This window comes from Oryctolagus cuniculus, chromosome 15, assembly GCF_964237555.1.
Source record: "Oryctolagus cuniculus chromosome 15, mOryCun1.1, whole genome shotgun sequence".
NCBI classification, from domain to species: domain Eukaryota; kingdom Metazoa; phylum Chordata; class Mammalia; order Lagomorpha; family Leporidae; genus Oryctolagus; species Oryctolagus cuniculus.
Genome location: NC_091446.1, coordinates 67,559,779 through 67,580,188, shown reverse-complemented (window position 1 = coordinate 67,580,188; position 20,410 = coordinate 67,559,779). Strand labels below are relative to the sequence as shown.

At 48.8% G+C, this 20,410-nt stretch overlaps 1 protein-coding gene across 16 annotated transcripts in view; it reads right to left on the bottom strand.

The window, feature by feature from the left end:
* Positions 1-209: 209 nt before the first annotated feature.
* Positions 210-20,410, bottom strand: part of LRMDA (leucine rich melanocyte differentiation associated) — a 1,127,870-nt gene continuing 1,107,669 nt past the window's right edge. For 10 of the 16 annotated variants that reach the window (XM_070057885.1, XM_070057884.1, XM_051823161.2 and 7 more), the window contains one exon: positions 210-2,106. In XM_070057885.1, coding sequence (XP_069913986.1) covers positions 2,027-2,106 — 80 coding nt within the window. In that variant the 3' untranslated portion in view covers positions 210-2,026. The other 6 variants (XR_011382445.1, XM_070057890.1, XM_070057893.1 and 3 more) reach the window with 6 other exon arrangements.

Below are 20,410 nucleotides of genomic sequence, written 5' to 3'. Positions count from 1 at the left end.
GCTAATCGTAATTAAAGTCATTAGACCATTTTGAAAGAAAATAAACAGCCCAAAGAGGGAGAAACAATGTGGTCAGTCACTCACTCCAGAAATATTTTTTTTGCCTCCAAAGCTCACATTGAGGGAGACATTCCTGCGCATGATACAAATGGTTCTGACATTAAGAAAAGTAAACAAGTAAGAAAAATAAAGATGGAAAAATTCTGTGGTCAGTTCACAAGTGCTTTTTTATTGTTGGAGGCAGGGTGAAAGCCTTTTATAAAGACAAGGATATATGTGCCGCGAGATTGGAGGTGACATCGGACTAGTCTAGCTGCCCTCGCACAGAGCTCTGGCGGCCCAGAACGTGCCCTGGACAAAGCCTGTGTTGATGTCTCTACACTAAGAGCCTGGGTGGGACTGAGGGTAGCCCGTGGGAAGCACCGCCCCAGCACGGCTGCGCAGATCAAACTGAGAAAGGTCCTCGGGTCTGGTGACGCACGGACCTGCGAGGAGATGGCGAACATTCAGCATGCTCTGCTTATTCATGGCCGTGAAGGTGCTCATGTTCACTTGTCTTAACCACTGATTCAGGAAGGTGGTGGCATCTAAATTCGGGGCTGCTGCCAGCCTCAATTCATGTCCTCAAGGGCTGTGTCCCTTCAGTAGGCCACGGGCTCCAGAAACGGCTGAGGGCTGTGAAAGTAGGTTCTTCCTGGGTGGCTTGGGGAGGCTGAGTCCCCAGAAGTTGGCAACAGCAACTGCCGAGTCATTGGCTATGAACAAGGTGGAGGGGTTTTCTGTGTGGCTTTGCTGTCGGCAAGCTGAGCGCACGTTAGGACACCCAGGACGGTGATCACCTCTCTAAACAGAAGCAGCGGACCGAAGTGCCGTTGTGTCGGGAGCAGCCGGCCTCTCCGTGTCTGCTGGACTGATGGCACCGGGTGCTAGTAAGGGCAATGGTGGTCCTCCAACCAGCAGGGGTGTGCTGCTTTTCCTGGTGGCACTGTGCATTCTGGCACTAGAGACATTGCAGCGGCTCACAAGTTACAGATTTTAATCTGAGAGGCCCTGAGGAAGATAGAAACATTTGAAAGCCTCGCACCTCCTATGCAAGTGGCTGTGACAGCATAGGTTTTGTCTATTCACCTCCTGATCCGGTGCTGTCATCTTTTCATCACCTCCCTGTGTCTGCATAGCGCCCCCCTCCGCCAAGCCAGCCCCTAGCACAGATACAGGCATAGCTGGAAAGTGGGTGTGGTCAAAGTACATAAAAATTCCTTCCGGTTGCAATGAAACCGTCGTGTTGAGAAAGATGCCTGATGGTGCACTGTCTTCGGGGCAGGAAGTGGGCTTAGCCATGAGGGAAACAAGATGGAGCCTACGGTTAGGGATGCAGGGAAAGCTCTTGACCCCGGTGCAGGGCCTGCAACAGCAGGAAAAGAAGTGGAGATGCACGCCCTGGCTCAGAAGTTCCACTTCTGCAGGGGGAAAAACTGCAAACACAGGTGCACTGCCGGTGTGGGGGGGGGGGGGGGGCACGGTGCAGAGGACCCCAGAGGTTAGGACGGAAAGGGAACAAGGGAGGAGGCTGCCTTCCCCTAAACTAACTGCTTCCCTAACAACAAACCCCCAGTGACGTCGGCAGGATCTTGACTCAGACACTCTCTCAGGCGATTGCAGCCGCCGCACAAGCCCAGGGAGGCCCCAGGTGTGACCTCTGCTCCCCTGTGAGCAGTGGAAGGACCAGGCAATCTATCATGGTGTTCATGCTGTCAGCCCTGGTGCGTCGCGGCTGCTGTCTGTCACCCGGGTGGATGAGACCTGCTTAAGGGCAATCATGTCAATCTCTCTGTGACCACTCAGTCTCAGGCAGAAGGATGCTCTTGACAGGCCTGGCAAAGTCAGCACAAGGTACCAGGAGCGGAAGTCGCAGCCTTCCCGCAGCGGCGGCGTGGGGGCCGGCGTTGGTTTCTTCAGCTTTGGGCTTCGTTGTGGCTTTCCCTTTTTTTGGCATGAAGCAGGCGAAGGCGTACAGAGCGTGGCTTCAGAGCTGGTCGTCTCGGATAAACCTGTTGCCCTCCGAGTTCTTCCCGTAGTAAACGTAGCGACACTTGCCCAGGACACCTGCAGATCAAGAGAAACACAACATTGTGAGAGGCGCACGGTGAGGACGGCAGGGAGACGGGGACACACACAGCCCCAGAAAGGGAGAATCCTGCCTTCCTGTCCTCAACGTTGGCACAGAAATAAATTATCCCTGCTAAGGCCCAGTCCCTAGCATTCACAGGCTTTCTGCATAGTCTCCCTCTTGCATCTTAGGGATGTTTCTAATTTAACCAATTACATCCCCTGATAAAGCACAACCCCTGTCCCCGCTCCAGGTTCCCTGGGCAGAGTTTTTGAGAATGGAAAGAGGAAGGGCCCATGCCAAGCGAAGGATGGCCAGACTGTAACCTGTTTTGAAGTCCTTAATCATGAATCGATACTGTTATCTTCCAAATCCCGGGAGGCCTTGGGGTGAATTAGGGAAGCAAAGTGGTGTTGACAGAGTAGGGCCGGCCGGGAGAGTAAAATGAGCCTCTGACATGGTGCGCCTTCGCCTCGGAGGCATCCTGCACTCGTGTCAGGGCGCTTTCCCTCTTCCTCCTGGGCGTTACATAACCCTGGGGCTGTACCTTCAGTGTCCTACAACTTCTTGGGATGAGAGAAAAGCTTAACCATAAAAAAAACCACCCCTAGCAGAGGGCTGAACGTGTTAATCACCTCCCTGTGTATTCTAAATACCTAAAGCAATCACCTGCTATATTTAGGGTGAAGGCTTTGCCAAATTATTAAGGGGAACAGGTAATCCCAGAAAATGTTTATAACTTGAGTTTCAATTGCCATCTTGTACTTTTTTTCCTATTTCAAGATAACAAGCATAAAACTTAGGAGCACAGAAATGTAGTACTAATAGAACTTGAATCTTTGAAATGTACACAACCAGAAAAGTGTCCCCAATTCTTTAATTCGGAAGCCACACAACGGCCTGTGCAGGTAGCTGTCTCTTGTGCTTGTTTTCCCCATCAGTTTCCTCGTGTGAAAACAGCAAGTACTGCTTTTTGTTGTTAATTTGGGATAAATGAGCACTTGAAATGAGCCGGGTTTTTCAGGTCTGAAGTCCTAAGTTGCAACTATTCCTGTGACTGGAAGAGATGCTGTGCCACCACAGAGCGTGAAGCTTGGTTCCTAAGTCAGGAGTAAAATGATTCGGATGCTCGCTGGGCTGGAGGACTCTGGACGGAGAGGGCGGTGCTGGGGTCACAGAACCTCTGTTGGCAGCTGGGAGCGGGTGACATCGCTCCATGGCCTGCGCTCCTCAGCCCCGTTTCCTGCCGTGTTCCCGTGAGCATGCTTACGGTGGATCACTTGTTCCCTTGGCCATGCTTCCTCCTTGGCCCCTAGTCCCCAGTTTCTGTTTTTTTGGGATTGGTCTGGTGCCTGGAAACACTGAGCCTGGACCAAACCTCCTGGAGACCCTCCTTGGGGCCTAAATTATTCTCTTGGCTCTTGGCACTGAGCTGTTGCCTTAACTGTGCTGAACTCTGCAGCACCTAGGATTGTACTCAAGCTGTCGCCAGTGCCAGGAAGCCTGGTGGTGTGTGCCATGGGCCAGTCAGGCTCGATCCCAGGAATAGCAGCTCCCCAAGGCCCTGATGGGAAGGGGGGAAGCCTCGTGCACATTGGCAGATGCACAGGGGGCTTCCTAAAACACGAGTGAGTCAAATGGATGGGGCCAGGGGATGGCGTGGAGTGTTAGGACAAGAAAGGGCTAGGGCTGTCAGCTACCATAAAGAACAGTCTTTCTCTCGAGTGAAAGAATGAGACATGCATGACACCCCCCCATGACACCCCCCTGCCCCGTGGGTTCACTCCTTCCAGGAAAGGCTGCAGGGTATCAGGGATTTGGTTTCCTTCCTCTACCCTCGCTCCGGGCTAAGCTTGCACTCAGGGTCTTGTCCAGACGGACTGCGCCCAGCACACGGGGCCATCCCGGTGGCTGCCTTTCTGGCTGGCATGGATGAAAATTCTTTTTAAGGCCTCCCTGTTTCTTTGGGCCTGGAAGCAAGACTGTTTATAGACATCCTGGGGAGGGGGAGCTGTTTGATGAATGCGGGAGACCGCAGCTAGGTGTCAGTGCGTAGAAAATGAGGCACGGACACGAGGTATTAATATTGTCAATGATCTCCTGACGGGAAAACAGATACCGCACTCACTGTCAGATTTAAATAGACATGAAGTGCATTAATGACAAAAGAGCAGACTTGAAACAAAGGGGCTCTGGGGTGGGGAGCTGAGCTCGTCTCGGTGCTGGCACTAACCTGATCTGAAGAGACACTGTCAGGACCACAGACAGGCCCTGGATGGTGTGCCGTGACACGAAACAGAGATGCGGACAGAGATACCAGCGCCATATTATGCCGGGGATATTTTAACGCCAGCTGACATCGCTCTCTGTCACTCGAGGCGTCCACTGCCTGCTGAACTCCACTCGCTGTGGCTGGAAGGTCCTCTGCATCCCTCTCCCATAGCAGGGAACATAGTGGAGGCCTGGGGTCCAGGGGCACAAAGAGAAGCTCAGCCAATCTACATGGGGGCTTTGTGGAAGGAGCACACGGGTCCTCACTGGTATCTCAGCTACCGGAGGTGATCAGAAGGCCCGCGTCTGAGGGGCTGTCACCTTGAATAAAATCCTTAGAGGGAAGGCACTCGGTCTACGGGCTGCTCCTGTGAGGCGCAAGGCCGGCCTGGCAGCTGAAAATGAAATCCACCTGCTGGTGTTTGCCTGGGGCAAAAGGTGCTCTAGCCGGTGACAGTTAAAGTCGGCCAACCATTGTGAACCTGAGTCGTCCAACCCTGCTTAAATGAAACAGCTGTCACCTCCGTTGGGTCTCCCGCCCAAGCTCAGTCGGGGCGTGATGACCCTCGCTAGGTGACTTTCGTGTTCAAAAATAACCACATGGGAAATGTTCGAGGGGCAGGGGAAGCCAGCACGGGCCCACGGGTGGCCGCAGGACTTGATGGTGAAATGGGGGCTCTACTCCCACTCATCTGTTCAACTCCGTGACTGTGTCGCTGTCTCCTGGCTCCCCCTAGGGCCCTCCTCTTCCACCGTGGCGACCGCCATGGGCTGTGAAAATGAGGAAGGGTGAGGTCTGCCTGCAGAGACTATTTTGAAGGGGAGGTGCTCAGAGGCTGGAAGCTGAGAACCCACTGGTCGTGACTCAGTAGGCAAGGGTTTCGGTGCACATCTGCAACGGATTGACTTGTTTGTGTCTCTTCAAACTCTTAACGTCTCCAACTGGAGGGAGAACAACACGTTGAATGGCATATGCGGTGTTTTTAATTAAAATATCTGGCTTGGCCCATCAGAAGGGGAGCAGGCTCGCGAGGCAGCAGGCCCATGTGCAGCTGTCTGTGTGGGGATTTCTCTTCGGGGCCCTGAAAAATGACAGTGTGCCTTCCCCCGGGGCATCTTCTCTTGCCAAATGCAACTCCTAATTTTTCTTAAGTGGCCAGCTTTCCCATCGCCATAAGCTGTTCGAGCTATAATTACAGGGAAAAAATGCGTGGGGAAGGATCTGTTTTAAAGAGGTCCTTTATCTTCTCAGAGTTTCCCCTCTGTGGAATGGATGCTCTAATTATGCAGGTTAAGTTAGGACCTTGGGACTTTCTCAAAGGGTGGGAGTCGGCGGGTTCTGGCTGCAAGGCTGGGCTGGTCGGGGCCGCGCTAGAGATTTGGCTTGGGGAAAAACCCGAGTGTGGAGGGAAGGGGTTGTTGCACAGCCTTGCTTCTTAGTCTGCCGTGGCCTCCAGGGCACCCTGACCTGAAGTCTACCACCTTCCAACAGTCAGCTTAGGATGGGGAGCGGAGGGAGGACCTGCATGTAAATCCCGCCCTGGCCGTCATGGTCCAGGGCCCAGGTACACATCCCCTTTTGGAGTTGAGCTGAGCTGGGCTCCCCCTGTGTAAAATGAGGGCACAGATCTCAGAGGGTCATTGTAGCTCTGAAAGAGACGAACCTGAATTTTCAAATGGTTTCCTTAGTAAAATAAGTGCAGCACGTCCCATACATGGAGGGTATGGTCGAAGAGGCAAGTCCAATACTTAACCAAAACATTGGATGTGGACCACATCTGCTCTTGAAACCTCGCCAGCCAGCCCCTGCCCCATGCTGTTCATGCCTGAACAGGATGGTGAGCGCAGAAGGACCCCATAGCCCCAGGCAAAAAGTGTCCACTAGCTATCCTGTAGCTGCACTTCCTACTCCAGGTTGCAAGTACTGTCTTGAGCACTTCACACTAACTTTGATAGAAGCCCAAGTCTTAGCATTCCATACAGCTTTGCAAGGGAGAAAAAATGAGAATGGGTACCTACAATGAGAAAATGACAATGTACTGCAAGTTAGGCCAATATGTTGCTGTAAAATACACAAATGCAGCAATTTTACTGTTACTAGGGGTTTGGGTGATCACCACGTTCATGACTGTGACTCGCGGTGCCATTATCATAAATGTCAGGGTAGCATGTGAGGACAAACACCAGATCATGCCGTCCAGTTCTCTGAGGCAGCACTAGGTCCAGGGAGCCTCCTGGAGAGGAGGAAAGGAGGGAGCTGGACACCTCGGACACCTTAGCCCAGGGCAGCAGGGAGAGGGCACTGGGAAACGCCTGCTTGGCTACCATCCAAGGCTCTAGAACCATGGGTCCATGGGACACGGGAAAAGGAGACTTCAAAAAGCTCATGGGAAATGGAATTAAAAGTCAAGTTTTGGTTCAAAGATTTGTTAAAATCCAGACACAGAGGAGTCTGTAACGAGTTTACTGAAAAAAAAAATACAAAGATTGCAGCCAATAAACCTACATTTTAATTCTATTTTCCATGAACTTTTTATGTCCTTCATACATATCCATAAATGCATTCTCCCTCCTGCCCTCTTTCTAATGACCAGGGCCCTAAAACCATCCTTAGTACAGAGGAAGTATTCAATAAAGATGTTGAACAAATTGACCATTAAACCATTAAAATGACCATGTATCTAAAATTCAAACAGAACCCACAAAGTTAGCAATTTAAATTGTTGTACACTCAGCCTTGGAACCTCTGGCATGATTTCAGATATTTGAAACATCTGAAAAATACATGCTGATTACACGTTTGCCTTGTTGAAGAATGGGGCAGTAAGAGAAGCAAACAGCCTTGACTCTTAAACACTAGTAGTGTTTTCCTGTACACTCTTCTCCCAGAAAAACAACCCAAGAGCCATGTCAGGCTGGAAGGAGGACGGTCTCGCCTGCTGGAAAAGCCCAGTGGCTCAGAAAGCAGGCTCCTCCACCTTTGTTCTGGGAGGGCCACGAGCAAGCTGGGAACCAGAAAGGAAGAAACACCGAGGTTTTATGATGGGGAGCCGCGGCTGGAGCAGGACCTGGGGTCAGCCTGAGTGATGTGGGTGGGATCAGCCTGGCGGCGGATACCGCACAGGGCTTAGCGGAGCCTGCAGAATTACGGGCGCCCAGCACCACAGCCTCCTTCAGCGAGGGCTACTTCCATCGTAAGGCAAAATGAAAAGGAGACCGCAAAAGGCTTAAGGGAAGGGGTTGTTAGGGACTAGTGTCTGGGGAAAGAGGACCGAGTCCCTCCAGCTGTAGCTCCATCTGAGAAGCTGCCTGCGGGAGATGCAAGAAGCGTGGGCTTTGCACCTGACCCAAGTGAGGGCGGACCAGGCGCATGACTCCGTGTGCTATCCACATTATAGGTTGCAATGGGGCACCATAGGCGCCACAATGCTTGCTCACCCTAAAACCGCCGGGGTTGCTGCAGTCATTGCTAGTGTGAATCTTCACACAATTTGTAAGTACAAAGTGAAACCATTGCTGACTTTAACATTTTTGTTCCTATTTCACTGAACTTGTTTTCAATGGGAATAACTGTTTTCCATGTAATTTTTTTGACAGGCAGAGTGGACAGTGAGAGAGAGAGAGAAAGGTCTTCCTTTGCCGTTGGTTCACCCTCCAATGGCCGCCGCGCTGATTTGATGGCAGGAGCCCCAGGTACTTATCCTGGTCTCCCATGGGGTGCAGGGCCCAAGCACTTGGGCCATCCTCCACTGCACTCCCTGGCCACAGCAGAGAGCTGGCCTGGAAGAGGGGCAACCGGGACAGAATCCAGCGCCCCGACTGGGACTAGAACCCGGTGTGCCGGCGCCACAAGGCGGAGGATTAGCCTAGTGAGCCGCAGTGCTGGTCCGTGTAATTTTTACATTAATGGTGAATTCCTCAATCAGCTTTTGCTGAATAGCAAACTTTGCCAATTACATCTTTTTATAAAAACTTGTTTATTTTCCTTTTATTTGACAGGCAGCGAGACACAGGCAGAAGTTGGCTCAGCTAGTGGATTCACCAAATGCCTTTAACAGCAAAGGCTAAATGAGGAGCCAGGAATTCCACCTGGGTGTCCCCTATGGGTGGAAGGGGCCCAAACACTTGACGCATCCTGAGCTGCCTCCCAGGATGCACACTGACAGGAAGTGTGTAGGATGTGGAGTAGCCAGGACTTGAACCAGGTGCTCTGGAACGGGGCGCCGGTGTCCCAAGCAGGGAGTTGAGCCGCCAGTTACTTCTTTTAAATCTCCCTGAGAGTCGTTTGCTTTACAGAATATCCCATGGCCCCGAATAAAACTGCAGAGCTCCACGGTGACAGGGAGGCCTGAATCTTCTGTGGAAGTTTAGTCAACACATTTTATTGTGGGTCGTTGTAGTTCCTTTACATTTTATTTTGTTTTCCTTATTTCTACCGAGGCTAATTGCTCTCCATGAACTTGTATACCTTGTTGGTATACTGAAAACCATACATCTGGGGTCAGCTTTTCGCCCATCATAAATTGTATTGCACACAGATTCAGGTGCTGTCCATTTCCCTTCGGGTTGATTATCACTACCACAGTGTTTATCATAAATTAGAGCCAAGGATCCTTTACTTGCATTTCTTTGCACAAAGATGAACACTCGGCTGTATGATAGGATCCAAACTGCACGATGAGAACACGCTGCCTGCTGCCAATCCACAGCACGCAAGCAGAAAGACAGTGTCTGGGCCACATACTCCAGGGTTTGGATGCATTCATATGCTACAGGAATGTAACAAACATACCAGGCAGCCCATCCCTTGGAGAAGAGGGCATCGGGCCCCAAGGCTCAGATGCACCCGGGGAGGGGGAGCTCTCCCTGAGAAAGAACAGATGAGAGAGCCTGCTTACACAACCGAGGGACCTGGTCAAGCCTCGCCCTTGTGTTTGGAAGATGGAAAAAGCAACCGAAGGAAAGCAGTCAACAGTGACAGGATCCTGGCGGAACCTGTACTGGAGGTGATGGGCAGGCCAAACCTGGATGCCAGCTGTCCAGCTCGGGGAGGCTGTTGGATCTGGCAGCAGCATGGGCAGGCAGGGGACACTCTGGACTCCTGGGGAAGCTAGAATGATGCCTGGCGTTTTAGGGGAAGCAAGGAGATGAGGCAGAACAAGTGTCCACCCGACATAACCCAGTACTGGGAAATGGCAAATCCAGTTCACATTCAAAAAATCCCCGCACTGTGGAGTAGACCTGGACTGCAGCAGGCCACCTAGAGTCCTGTCCACACGCAGGAAATACCAGGCTGACAGCTGCAACGTTCCTGGGCAGCAGATGCTTCCAGGATGTGAAGCCTGGAAAGGAAACAGGGGCTCCTGTGCTCACATGTCAAAGCATGTGCTTTTAGTGTGTGGGAGCAGGGTGCTGAGGGCTGAGATGAGGGACGCATCGCGGGGCGTCAGGGGCACATGAGTTCCCTTGGATGAAGTCCCCTTGTGTAATGGTGAGGGGCAGCCCAATAGGGCACGGAAACAGGAAATTCAAAGCTAAGTGTATTCAAAATCTTTGGAAATCCACGTGTAGTTTATTTTTTCATGATATATTTTTTTCCAGGACCCCTCCAATTCCAATCAAGTTGGACATACTATAAATACAAGAGACCTATCCCCCCACTTCTTGCTGAAAAACTGCAAAATCTTGCAAACAATCCAATTTTGCTTCCTTTCTCAAGGCAGGTTACATTTTTTTTGTTTAAGCCAAAAAAGGAATCCAGAAACAGTTGGTACTGTAGACTTCCTAAGCGATGAGTTATTCACTCTATTATAATGATACTTCAATATTTGCTCTAGTTCCTAGCAGGCTTAGACACAGAATGCTAAACTTTTCTTTAAAGAAAACATTTCTTTCCCTGTATTGGAGAAACCTTAAGCTCAGGCAGAAGGTAAATATCTTCATTGTAGAGGAGAAAAAATGGGGCTCCCCCAAGCAGGTACCCAACTGACGCTGTCTTACTAGTGAGGGCATTGCTTGTAGGGGATGAATGGAAGTTCGATTTTAGAGCTTATTGTTCAAATTCATCATTATTTTAATCCTGAGCACTTATAGGATCAAGAGCAACAGGCCCAGAGCTGCTGCTTACCTAATTTTTCACGGAGAGCAACCTGAACAGCAAGGCCAGTTGGGTGGGAGTGGGTTTCTCCTCTCCCCCGTATCTGTTCTAAGTGGGGCTTAATGGATTTGAGATGGGCTGGCTTCCAAAGTACATGTCAAAATGGGATGCAAATCAGCCCAGATTCCTTCAGTGCCCTTCAGCGGCTCAGTGATGGATGTCATGTCAGCCATGCTGTCAGTCAAACTGGACAGTGGTCAAGGGCAATGGCTTCATGTTGCTTCCTCGATTTTGACCTGAGCAACTCCGAAATACTTGAGACAGGATAGAGGGAAAAAAATGAAAGCCCACACTCCTTCACCATTTCCACCATTCCTGTATCTCTACCTTGATCTTTTCCACTGGCGTCTGAAGTCAGCAGCATGGCCACTAGAGGGCAGCATGCATTTAGGAAAACAACTTTCTTTTGGGGGAAAAAATAGATCAAGGCTACTTCTAGCAGGGCCATTCCAGCCACACTGTGCTTTTGGTCACCAATTATAGGTTCTGTAATGAGCAATGTGTCGTTTTTTCAGTCTGCACTAAAGGCTTTCTGGGAATGGCGACACTACACATATCCCCACTTTCCATTTTTTAGATTGTTCCCGTGCCAATTTCCAAGACTGATTTTCTTGACCATCAAGGCTCTAAATCATCTTCCAGGATGCTGAGAGGACTGGGAATTTTTGTACATCACCTTCAGTGGTGCAAATAAAGCAATGTACTAACTGATAGAGAGATTCCCTTTTTTCTTAGCCACATCGTTTTCCACATGGAAGTCCAAAGAGAAATATACCATCCAATGGCATGTGTTGCCATCATGTGATAAATCAGCAAATGAATATTCCTCCTTCTGGGGCCCACCTGCATCAGAAGAGAGAAGCAGAAGCTAGTTAAGTAGGGTGGCTGCTGCTGTTTGGCCCTGTGCCGCTGACCAGCGGAGGAGCAAAGTGTCTGTTCTCAGGCCGGCCACAAGGGATCACTTCCTCCTACAAGGAAGAGGTATGCCTGCCTTCTAGAGATTTCCAACGAACTCTTTTTTTAAAGAAAAGGTCTTAAAGGTATGATATTATAGGGCATGTCATTTTAAACGAGAACATTCTAGAGTGAAGAGTGAATTCCAGCAGGTAAAGGGGTAAACGGGACTCCTAGGTAGGGTGATCCAGAGCCGAGTCCATGAGTCCAGCTTCCACCGTGAGCTGGGAGGCCGCTCTCCGGCTCTCTGAAGCAAACAGGACCTGGCTCCCACACTCTGTCCTGCCGTGCATTTCCCTAATACAACAGTAACGTGAAGGACCAGCCACTAGGGGAATGTTGGACTCTAGTTAATTAGATTATCTCATTAACTCATGGTTAACTAGAAACCTTCTATCTAAAATCAAAGTCAATTTCATTGTCTTGCTTGGTTCATCAGAGAGACCGCAACTGAGCCTTCACAGAGAGGGCGATGCGGCGAGCAAGTTCGGAGGGGGCGGGAAGCCTGCTGCCTGAACCCTTCTCCAGGTCTTACGCTCTCTCTTGGGAAGCTCCAAAAGGGTAGCGCATCATGCAGCTGAGGACACAGCAACTGGCCAGTGAGTTTCATTATTATTATTATCGCTATGGAGCAAACAAAAAGATTTCCTGATACCATTTCTGAAAGCCGGCATTTACCATACATCCCTGGACAATCCCAGGTAGAAGCCTTCTCCAACTTGCCCACACTTTAGAATCCCATAGATTGCACCCAAGGAAGCCTTCGGGGCCAGCAGCCCGGATCAGCGAGCCTGGTTCAAGTGCTGGCTGCTCTGGGTCTGCTTTATTTGAGAGGGTCTCCAAGGTTTCTGATGGCAGGGGTCCGCGTGGGGGCCAAGAATTTGCATTTTTTTTTTTAGTTCCAGGTGACACTGGGGACCACCTTTAGGTTGTCCTAGAGTAGTGGTTCTTAAAGGGAACTGGCACTGGCCTTTGAAAAATGTAAATCCCTGGTCCACTTTTGTTTGCGTAACATAGAAAGGAGCCTCATTCAGAGACCAAAAATCTGGTTGATGGGAGTTCCTACCACGTTCAAGTTTGGTAAATGGAGGTTTTATTTTCTCCCCCATAGCCATGTGAAAATAACAATGATCGAAAGTTGCTTTAACTCTTGAGTAAAAACCATAACATAGGAAAGTTTAAATTTAAGTGATGTGCAGGGCACGATAACAAAAGGAAAGGAGAGGTTGTTTTTTGTAAGAAGTAGACTAGAACTGAAACTCCATCCATTACATCCTTGATTTATGTAGTATAAAGGGGAAAAAACTAGAAGGAGTAATTTCCCAGCAAGTCTGTAGACCCCCTCAATCGACAGAATCTAACATGAACAACTTAGAGCAGTGGAGGTCCCCCTGCAGAGTCCGAATGGGAATTTTGGCTTCGCTCTCAAGCAGAAATTTGCTTTTGGGTTTCAAGATCTGTTCCTATTACAAGGCTCACATCAAAGGGAGGGGAAATGGCCACAGTTCTGTCTGGTTCTACAGGCTGAAATTTCTCACGAGAGTCATTGAAAATCAAGACAAGTCGCATTTTTCTTTTTTAATTCAAGCTTCAAGAAAAAAAAAACTCTTCAAGCTCTCAAATAAAATTAAGCAGACGCAGTAACAACTGGATTTGTCATACTTCAAGCCTTGTGCAAGGATTAGGGCAAAGGCCTCCCTTTCGTGGTGCACTGGTCCAGCCTGCATCTGCCCTTCATTAGGATCCAAACTTTTCCTGCCCTGATAGGACCCTGCTCTTTCCTGATTCCACTCTAAACTGCTTCCTCCAAAAAGCAAAACAAAAGGAACCTACTGCTCCACACTCAGACTGGAAGATGAGCTACGGTCGCCTGTGGCAGAAAGCACAGCAAATTCTTGGGCACTGGCAGATCCCACAATTGGATGCCCAAATAGTGCCATTATTTCCTGGCCCTCAACTCCCCATCCTCTAACCTGCTCTGAATAAAAGGCAAGGCAGTATTAGAAAGAAATCATGGCAGAAAGCCCTTTATAAGAACAATGGGAACCCTCTGTCCATTTCTCTGTCCCTCCCCAAGACAAAGACAAAGTAAATAGAGGAAGAGCATACTCTAAGGCCATCATTAAGTTCAGCTTTATTAAAACTTAATGAAGGCCCTGGAGGCTCCCCAGGAGTTTGAAGAAGTATATATATGTTTTGTGTCTAGGAACGCAGATGCCGGGTCAGACACACAGATGACTGTGGGTGCCACCAGGTGCTATCTTTGATGGCACGGGATAGATACTACACCTTGTATTGGGCCGGCTTGAAGGTGTCAGGATTCACCCTGTGGTTCACCCCCGGGGTGGGGTGGGGTGGGGAGTGGGAGGGGGTAGGAGGAATGTGGGGGAAAATGGCCCATGCGCCAGTGTTGCCTCGCACCTAATAGAATACATCTGGCTCTGACAGTTTGATGCCCGGCTCTGAGCCACATTCGGCAACACAAATTAACAGCATAGACATTGCCCACGCTGAGCAGGAAGTAATAACCTGCTACCTGCTACTTGGCCAAAATCTCATTATAAGCCATTACAGTAATTGAGGGCCGAGACTCTGTGGATATTAGACTCCCTGAGTGCCAGTGGTTAGTCCGGGAGAAGACAGACTCAGAATACAGGGGGAGGGGCAGGCTGGGGAGAACCTGGGCTCAGGCTCATAGCAGGCACTTGGGCTTCGGGCCACAGTGTGGCCCTGGGAGGGTCTGCAGGCCCACAGTGCCTCTCCTAGGGGAGACTAGGGCCTCCAGGCAGAGGGTGGCACCTGTGGGGAGGCCCTCCAAACCTGCGATGCAGCTAAATGTTGGTGTCAATGACTGTTGGGGAGGGCCACAAGGAGAAGAGGGTAAAATAAGGTTGAATGATTTGGGAGTGATAAACCTAGGGGCTTTGTGGGCAGAGGGCATCCCCATAGGACTATCAGGATCGGGGTGTCCTTTGAGCTCCTATCCTTCTGTAGTGGGACAAATGAACACTGGGAAGTGGAGGCGGGGCATGGATGAGGCAGTCTGAGTTCAGGGGAGGAAAGCAGTGCAGAGAAGGCCTGTTAACCACTTGCTAACCTAACTCGCCCAGTAACTTGAGTTTGGTACCAGGTCGACGGCCCTGGGCATGGCAGCGACGAGGACAGAGCTCCGTGAGACTCCTTACAGAAAGGAGCAGGGACTTTCTCTGTGGATGGGGCCAGCCTACGCGGGTCACTGCCTGACGTACTACACGCACCTGAGTGCTGTGTCCTCCCCCAGGAACGACTGGGGGACTTTTCCCCCTGGGGGCTCTGCAGTGACTGCTGCAACCAACGCAGGTCTGGCCAACGTTGCCCTGGCATGGGCATCTGTAAAGAATCCACGACTGGGGAGAAGCGAGCCCTAGAAAGGATGAAGCAGAGCCGCTCCGGGCGAGGCTGCCCGTGAGCTGCTGCTCTCCGTCAGGCCGGCCTCACTATTTCGCTTCACCTACAGGGTTAAGCAGAATCTGGAACCGGGAAAATGGCTGCGGTTGGTACAAGTGAGGCCTTCCCCGTAACTAGATCCTTCAGGAAAAAACAAATTAATCAACAGCGAGCTGAAGTGGGTTTAATGATTGCATTCTGCATACAATCAGCTTTTCCCTTTTCAAGGGCCATCAATATGTCAAGGGAAGACATATCTGAAGGATATAGCTCTTAACATCAAGGTTATCTATTCTCCACAAGGCTCCCACTCCTTGCCCGGCTGATACTCCGCGCTGCCTGTGTCTAACATTTTCATCAACTCTGCAATCAATCAAGGTAATAATGTTGTGCAAAAAATCAATTAACAACGCAATTAAACTTTCCTTATTATCTCAAAGGGCTGAAATAATACCTAAAGGGAAGATAGACTCACTGAACGCAGACATCCATAATCCAATGTGAAAGTGAATTATGAGGTTAGACAGATGCAGGCATGTGCTGGGGCTGTTATTTTCCAGGGGTTATATCTCATCACGGCAGTGTATCAGTCAGCCCCAATCCCAGACTCTAAAATTCCAAATTACTTTTAAGAAATATATGATGTGCAATATCCATTTCATATTCTCTTTTAAAGATAACCCCCTCCCCTCCCCAAAAAAAGGGAACAGCCATATTATTCAAAGACAAAATGATCTTTCAACAAGAACATAAAATATAAAAGCTATAATAACATTTACATCTGTATAGCACACATCCCTATAAATGCAGGTCATCTATTATACATAATCTGCAGTGCCTAAAAGGCTCAGGGTGCGGCACAACATTTAAAATCCAAGTGCGTAAATGTGCAAACTCCTAGGGGATGGCTGTGGCTTCCCCTCATTGCCGGCCTCACTCATACCTTGCTACACACACTCACACACAAGCATCAAGAACAAGGGCAGTATTACTCATTGAAAATGAGAATGACTATATTATTTAGCAATTACACTCAACTTGCCCTGAAACACTATCCTTAGGAACTGAGCATTTACAGTACATAAAAAGGAGACGACTATTAACCTTTTGCTGCAGTGAGCGCTGGGAAGAGCTGGAAGTTTCTCACTGAAATGAGATACCTAGGGGAGGAAGAGGAAGGGGTTCCATGACATTTACAGAGCTCGTTTGAAATGATTCAGGACCCCACGGGCCACGATCTGACTCCAGCGGAAGATGACCTGGAGGGAGAAGAGGCTACGCTCGGAGGAGGAGGCTAAATGAGAAGTTCAACACCAAGCAAGAGCCATCAAACAGCAAGTGTTCACCTAGGATGACTACCGAGTACCCTCTTCACTCCCGGAAACAGAAACCAACACTGAGTTAAAGGCCAAATAGCAATACTCAAACGCAGATGCCCATTCACAGAATGACCAGCTCACTTCCCTCGCCACTCATCTGTCGTGGCACCAGAGGCTGGCCTTCGCTCGAGTCTCAGGGGCTCTCACCAGTGGATGTGCAAAGCCCAGGAGATGCCTGGTCACGTACGTGAGCCAAATGAACTGATCTAGGAATTAAAAATTCCAAACGGGGGCCTTGGCCTAAGCAAGGATTCTTTCTGCATCCATCACATAGATGTCCTGGCTCTACGGTAGGATGTTACAAGGCTCCTGGCAGATCAGTGTGGATTTCCACATCTACTCCTGGAATCGTGCAGCTCTTGTTGTAAGATTCTAGCGCTCAGTGCTAGGCAACTTTCTTCCATGTTCAGCCCCAGGCGCAGATATGAGTGAACCAACAAGGCAAACTCTCCTGCAACTTCTAAAGATGGAGGCAAACCACCACATCCTTCCTGGTGCAGATTTTCCACAAAGAATTTGGACAGCTTTAGAGAATCTTGCCATTTGTCTCCTGACCTTAAGGAACATAATTAATATGTTTTCATTTCCAATGACTGTACTGTGTGTGTACCAACTGGAGCTGCTCCTGCTGTGTATTTGACTCCAGTGACGACGGGGTGGGCTGGATTCTCAATGATGTGTGAGCACCTCTGTTCTTTCCGTGCTCTAGTTTATGTGTTATTCATGACTTGCATTACAGACATGGCTGATACACAGATGTAAATGTTATTAAATCTTTTGTATTTTAGAGGCTTTGTGAAAGCCTTCTTTGTTTTCAAATACTTCTCTTAACCACCAAAAATAACCAGTAAAACATGACAATGTCTTGAATTTTTTTTTTCCCACTGAATTTTCTGATGAAGAGATTTCTTCCTCTTGGGCTATCTTGTCATGAAACTACGACATAGAAAAGGGGACAGATGGATGGGTTCCATTTTTATACTAACACTCAAGAACAGCTCCACATAGGTGCATTTATGTACTAACCTGTGCTGGCTGGGGGCCTTTGGGCGCAGGTTGTGCAATGTTCTGTGTGTTACTTGCGTCATGCATGTTGTGTGTGTGTGCATAGGAGGGCATCATTATTCCAGCTCAGAACCTGGAGTCATCCAATTCTTGCTTACCCGTCCAGAGTGCAGTTGGTTTACAGCATGGGGTGTCTGACATAATTTTTAATCTGTTTTCACTTTGTTCTCTCCCCTTCACATTTCTCAAGATTTCAACAGAAATGTGGCAGAGGATAAACCTCTTTGCACAGACAGTACTTCATCAGGCAAGGCCTCTCACTGGCTCACTTTATTGATTTTAAATTTAAACAATGCTCTGAGACTGAACAATGCACCTCCACAAACACAGCTGACTTGACTGAAGGAGGTCAGGGAGGAAGAGATGCACAGCGCGCCCTCGAAGAGGAGCCCAGCTTGGCAATGCTCAGACCTTCAGCCAACCGTCAGGGCCCTGCGAGGGCCTGCTTCATTTCGGAAGTACCCTCTTGGAACCACATGAAAGGCCACATCAGCTCTGAGGAAAAAGCCTGAAGGTCTGGCTCATGGTCTGGCAGTGCCTGTCCTGTGTGTCGTGTTCCACTTCTTCTGTGCAGGCATCACCCCGAGGATCACCTAAGCAGATTTCCTGTGCTGTACACAGCCCACCCACAGGACACAATACAGTCACCCTTTTCTTTCTAGATCCTTCCTTTCAGTGGGTTCATCCTCCACCCTCCCAGAACGGTCCTGATCTTCCCACTCCTTGCTCGTCGTCTTTGGGTTTTGCATTCCAGAATGAAAGCATCCCTGTGCTTTCCCTCCACCTGAGCTGCCGCTAAGTTCCTTGATGCGTGTTACCCAGATGATACACAAGAGCCCAGCTGACTGCACCTCCAATGGAACGTCAAGCAAACCAAGTACACAGTAAGTACCATATACCAGGAAAAAAATCAATCCTACAGAAGACAGAATGGAAGAAAGGGAGGGAGTCTTCCTATACTTGAGCGATTAACAGGGAGATGACCAAATAAAAATAACCACCACAAAAATTGCACTAATGCTGATAAAGAAAATATTATGAAAAGAGGAAAAAAGACTAGATTTGTCTTGGTACACAGAGGTGGTCAGAAGGCCTCCAAAGAAGCCATTTTCTCTCAAGATATTTCTCTTATTAGTTGTACTGTTGTAAAAAGTTAACAATACAGAAGATGTAATAAATATTTAATAATTATTCCTTGCACTATTTCAATGACCACCTAACATGCAGTGACAGCAGAACACGGTATTGGAGGTGTACATGGATATACCAGGGGACTTAGTTTGTGGCAAAGTAGAATTTCAAGGTTATTTTGGTGGAAAAATATTTGAAATCCATGAATAGTTTTTCTGTCGTTTCTGTGAACTTTTAAAATGTCCATTTATTTGGAAGAGTTACAGAGACACAGATTTTCCATCTGCTGGTTCACTCCCCAAATGGCCTCCAAAGGCTGGGTTGGGCCAGGCCAAAGCCAGGAGCTTCATCTGGGTCTCCTAGGTAGGTGGCAGGGGCCCAAACACTCGTACCATCTTCCGCTGCTTTCCCCACACCATTAGCAGGAACTTCTATCAGAATTAGAGCAGCCGGGACATGAACTGTCGCCTGTATGGGACGCCAGCATCGTAGGCAGCTTCTTGATCTACTACAGCATGATGCCATCTCCTCCATCAACTCTTTAAAGACTGCCCCTATATGTGGATTTCAAATGCTTCTGTGCCAAAATAAACTTACTTTCAGTTCCACTTCTTTTAAAAAAATGTTGGAGAGAGACAAAGACCTCCATGTAACGCCTCTCCTACAATGGCCTCTGCTTGGGGCAAAAGCCACGAAGTCAACTTCAGGTCTCTCCCTTGTGGGTTGTGGGGACTGAACTATTTGGGCATCCCTGCTGCCTCCCACATTGGTGGGAAGCTTGAGTCAGGAGCCAGAGCGGGGATGTTGAACCTAGGTACTCTGATGTGGGGTGTAGGCATCTCAACTAAATGCCTATGCCTTAATTCCAGCTTTCCTCATTTGGAAGTATCCTTGGGTGTGTATGTTTGGATATCAAATTGTTTTGCGTCACAATAAACATATTAACCCCATAGTCCATGAGTGTGTGTATATATATGTGTATGTGTGTGTGTGCACACACACATGCAAGATAAACTGCTAGATAAAAAAATTAAAAGAAGCAAACTGCTACTAGGGGTAAGAAAGATATGAAAATGAAACACATGTTCACCAAGGTTTTTCAAAAAGAACATAGGCAGGATGAGCCGCTGACTGAGAGGTGCAGTGCGTAGGGGGCAGCTGCAAACAGGCTGCAGAGGACCAGAGAGAACTCGGCCTATATATTACACCTCAAAGTGGTGTATTCTGAACACCAAAGGTACTACAAGAAGTTGACTTAGGCTTCTTGCCATTAGACTTATTGCTTGTTAGGGAAGTTATTTTGTGTGTATTGTAGGATGATGGGCAAAGATGAAGGGCTTTCAAAAATTGTACAGAAAATGCATGATATGCCAATAAGCAATTAGATTTCCACAAATGGTTTTGCATCAAAATAAACTCTTCGTTCCATTTTCCCACAGACTTTTGAAGTCCCCTCCTTCACGGAAGTTGCTGGAAGAGAGTTTTTCATCGAGAGAGAAGGTAAGTGAGGCAGAGCACCATGTCTGCACAGGGATCTCTGGAGCGTGGGGATGTGTGCCCTGCTGTGGCAAATGGGACTTCACAGGTGGAAATGAGGGGATGCTATCCCGGATGCTGTCGGGGACCTGAAAAGGGGAGGTGTGACTGTGGGGCAGGAGCAAAGACCCAGCCTCCCTGGCTCACAATTGGAACCTGAAAAAGGTGAAGTAACACGTTTTTCCCTTGGGCCTGCAGCCCCACCAACACGTTGAGTTCAGCTCCATGAAGACCCGCGTCAGGTATTTGACTCATGGAATGCTAAGATAAAGCGACTGCTCTGTAGTCACTTCCTGGGGTAGCACAAGGAAAGAGGAGTAGGAGAGCCCAGTGCTGCAAATATGAATGAGAGGGACCTTAAAAATTGATATTAAATCATGC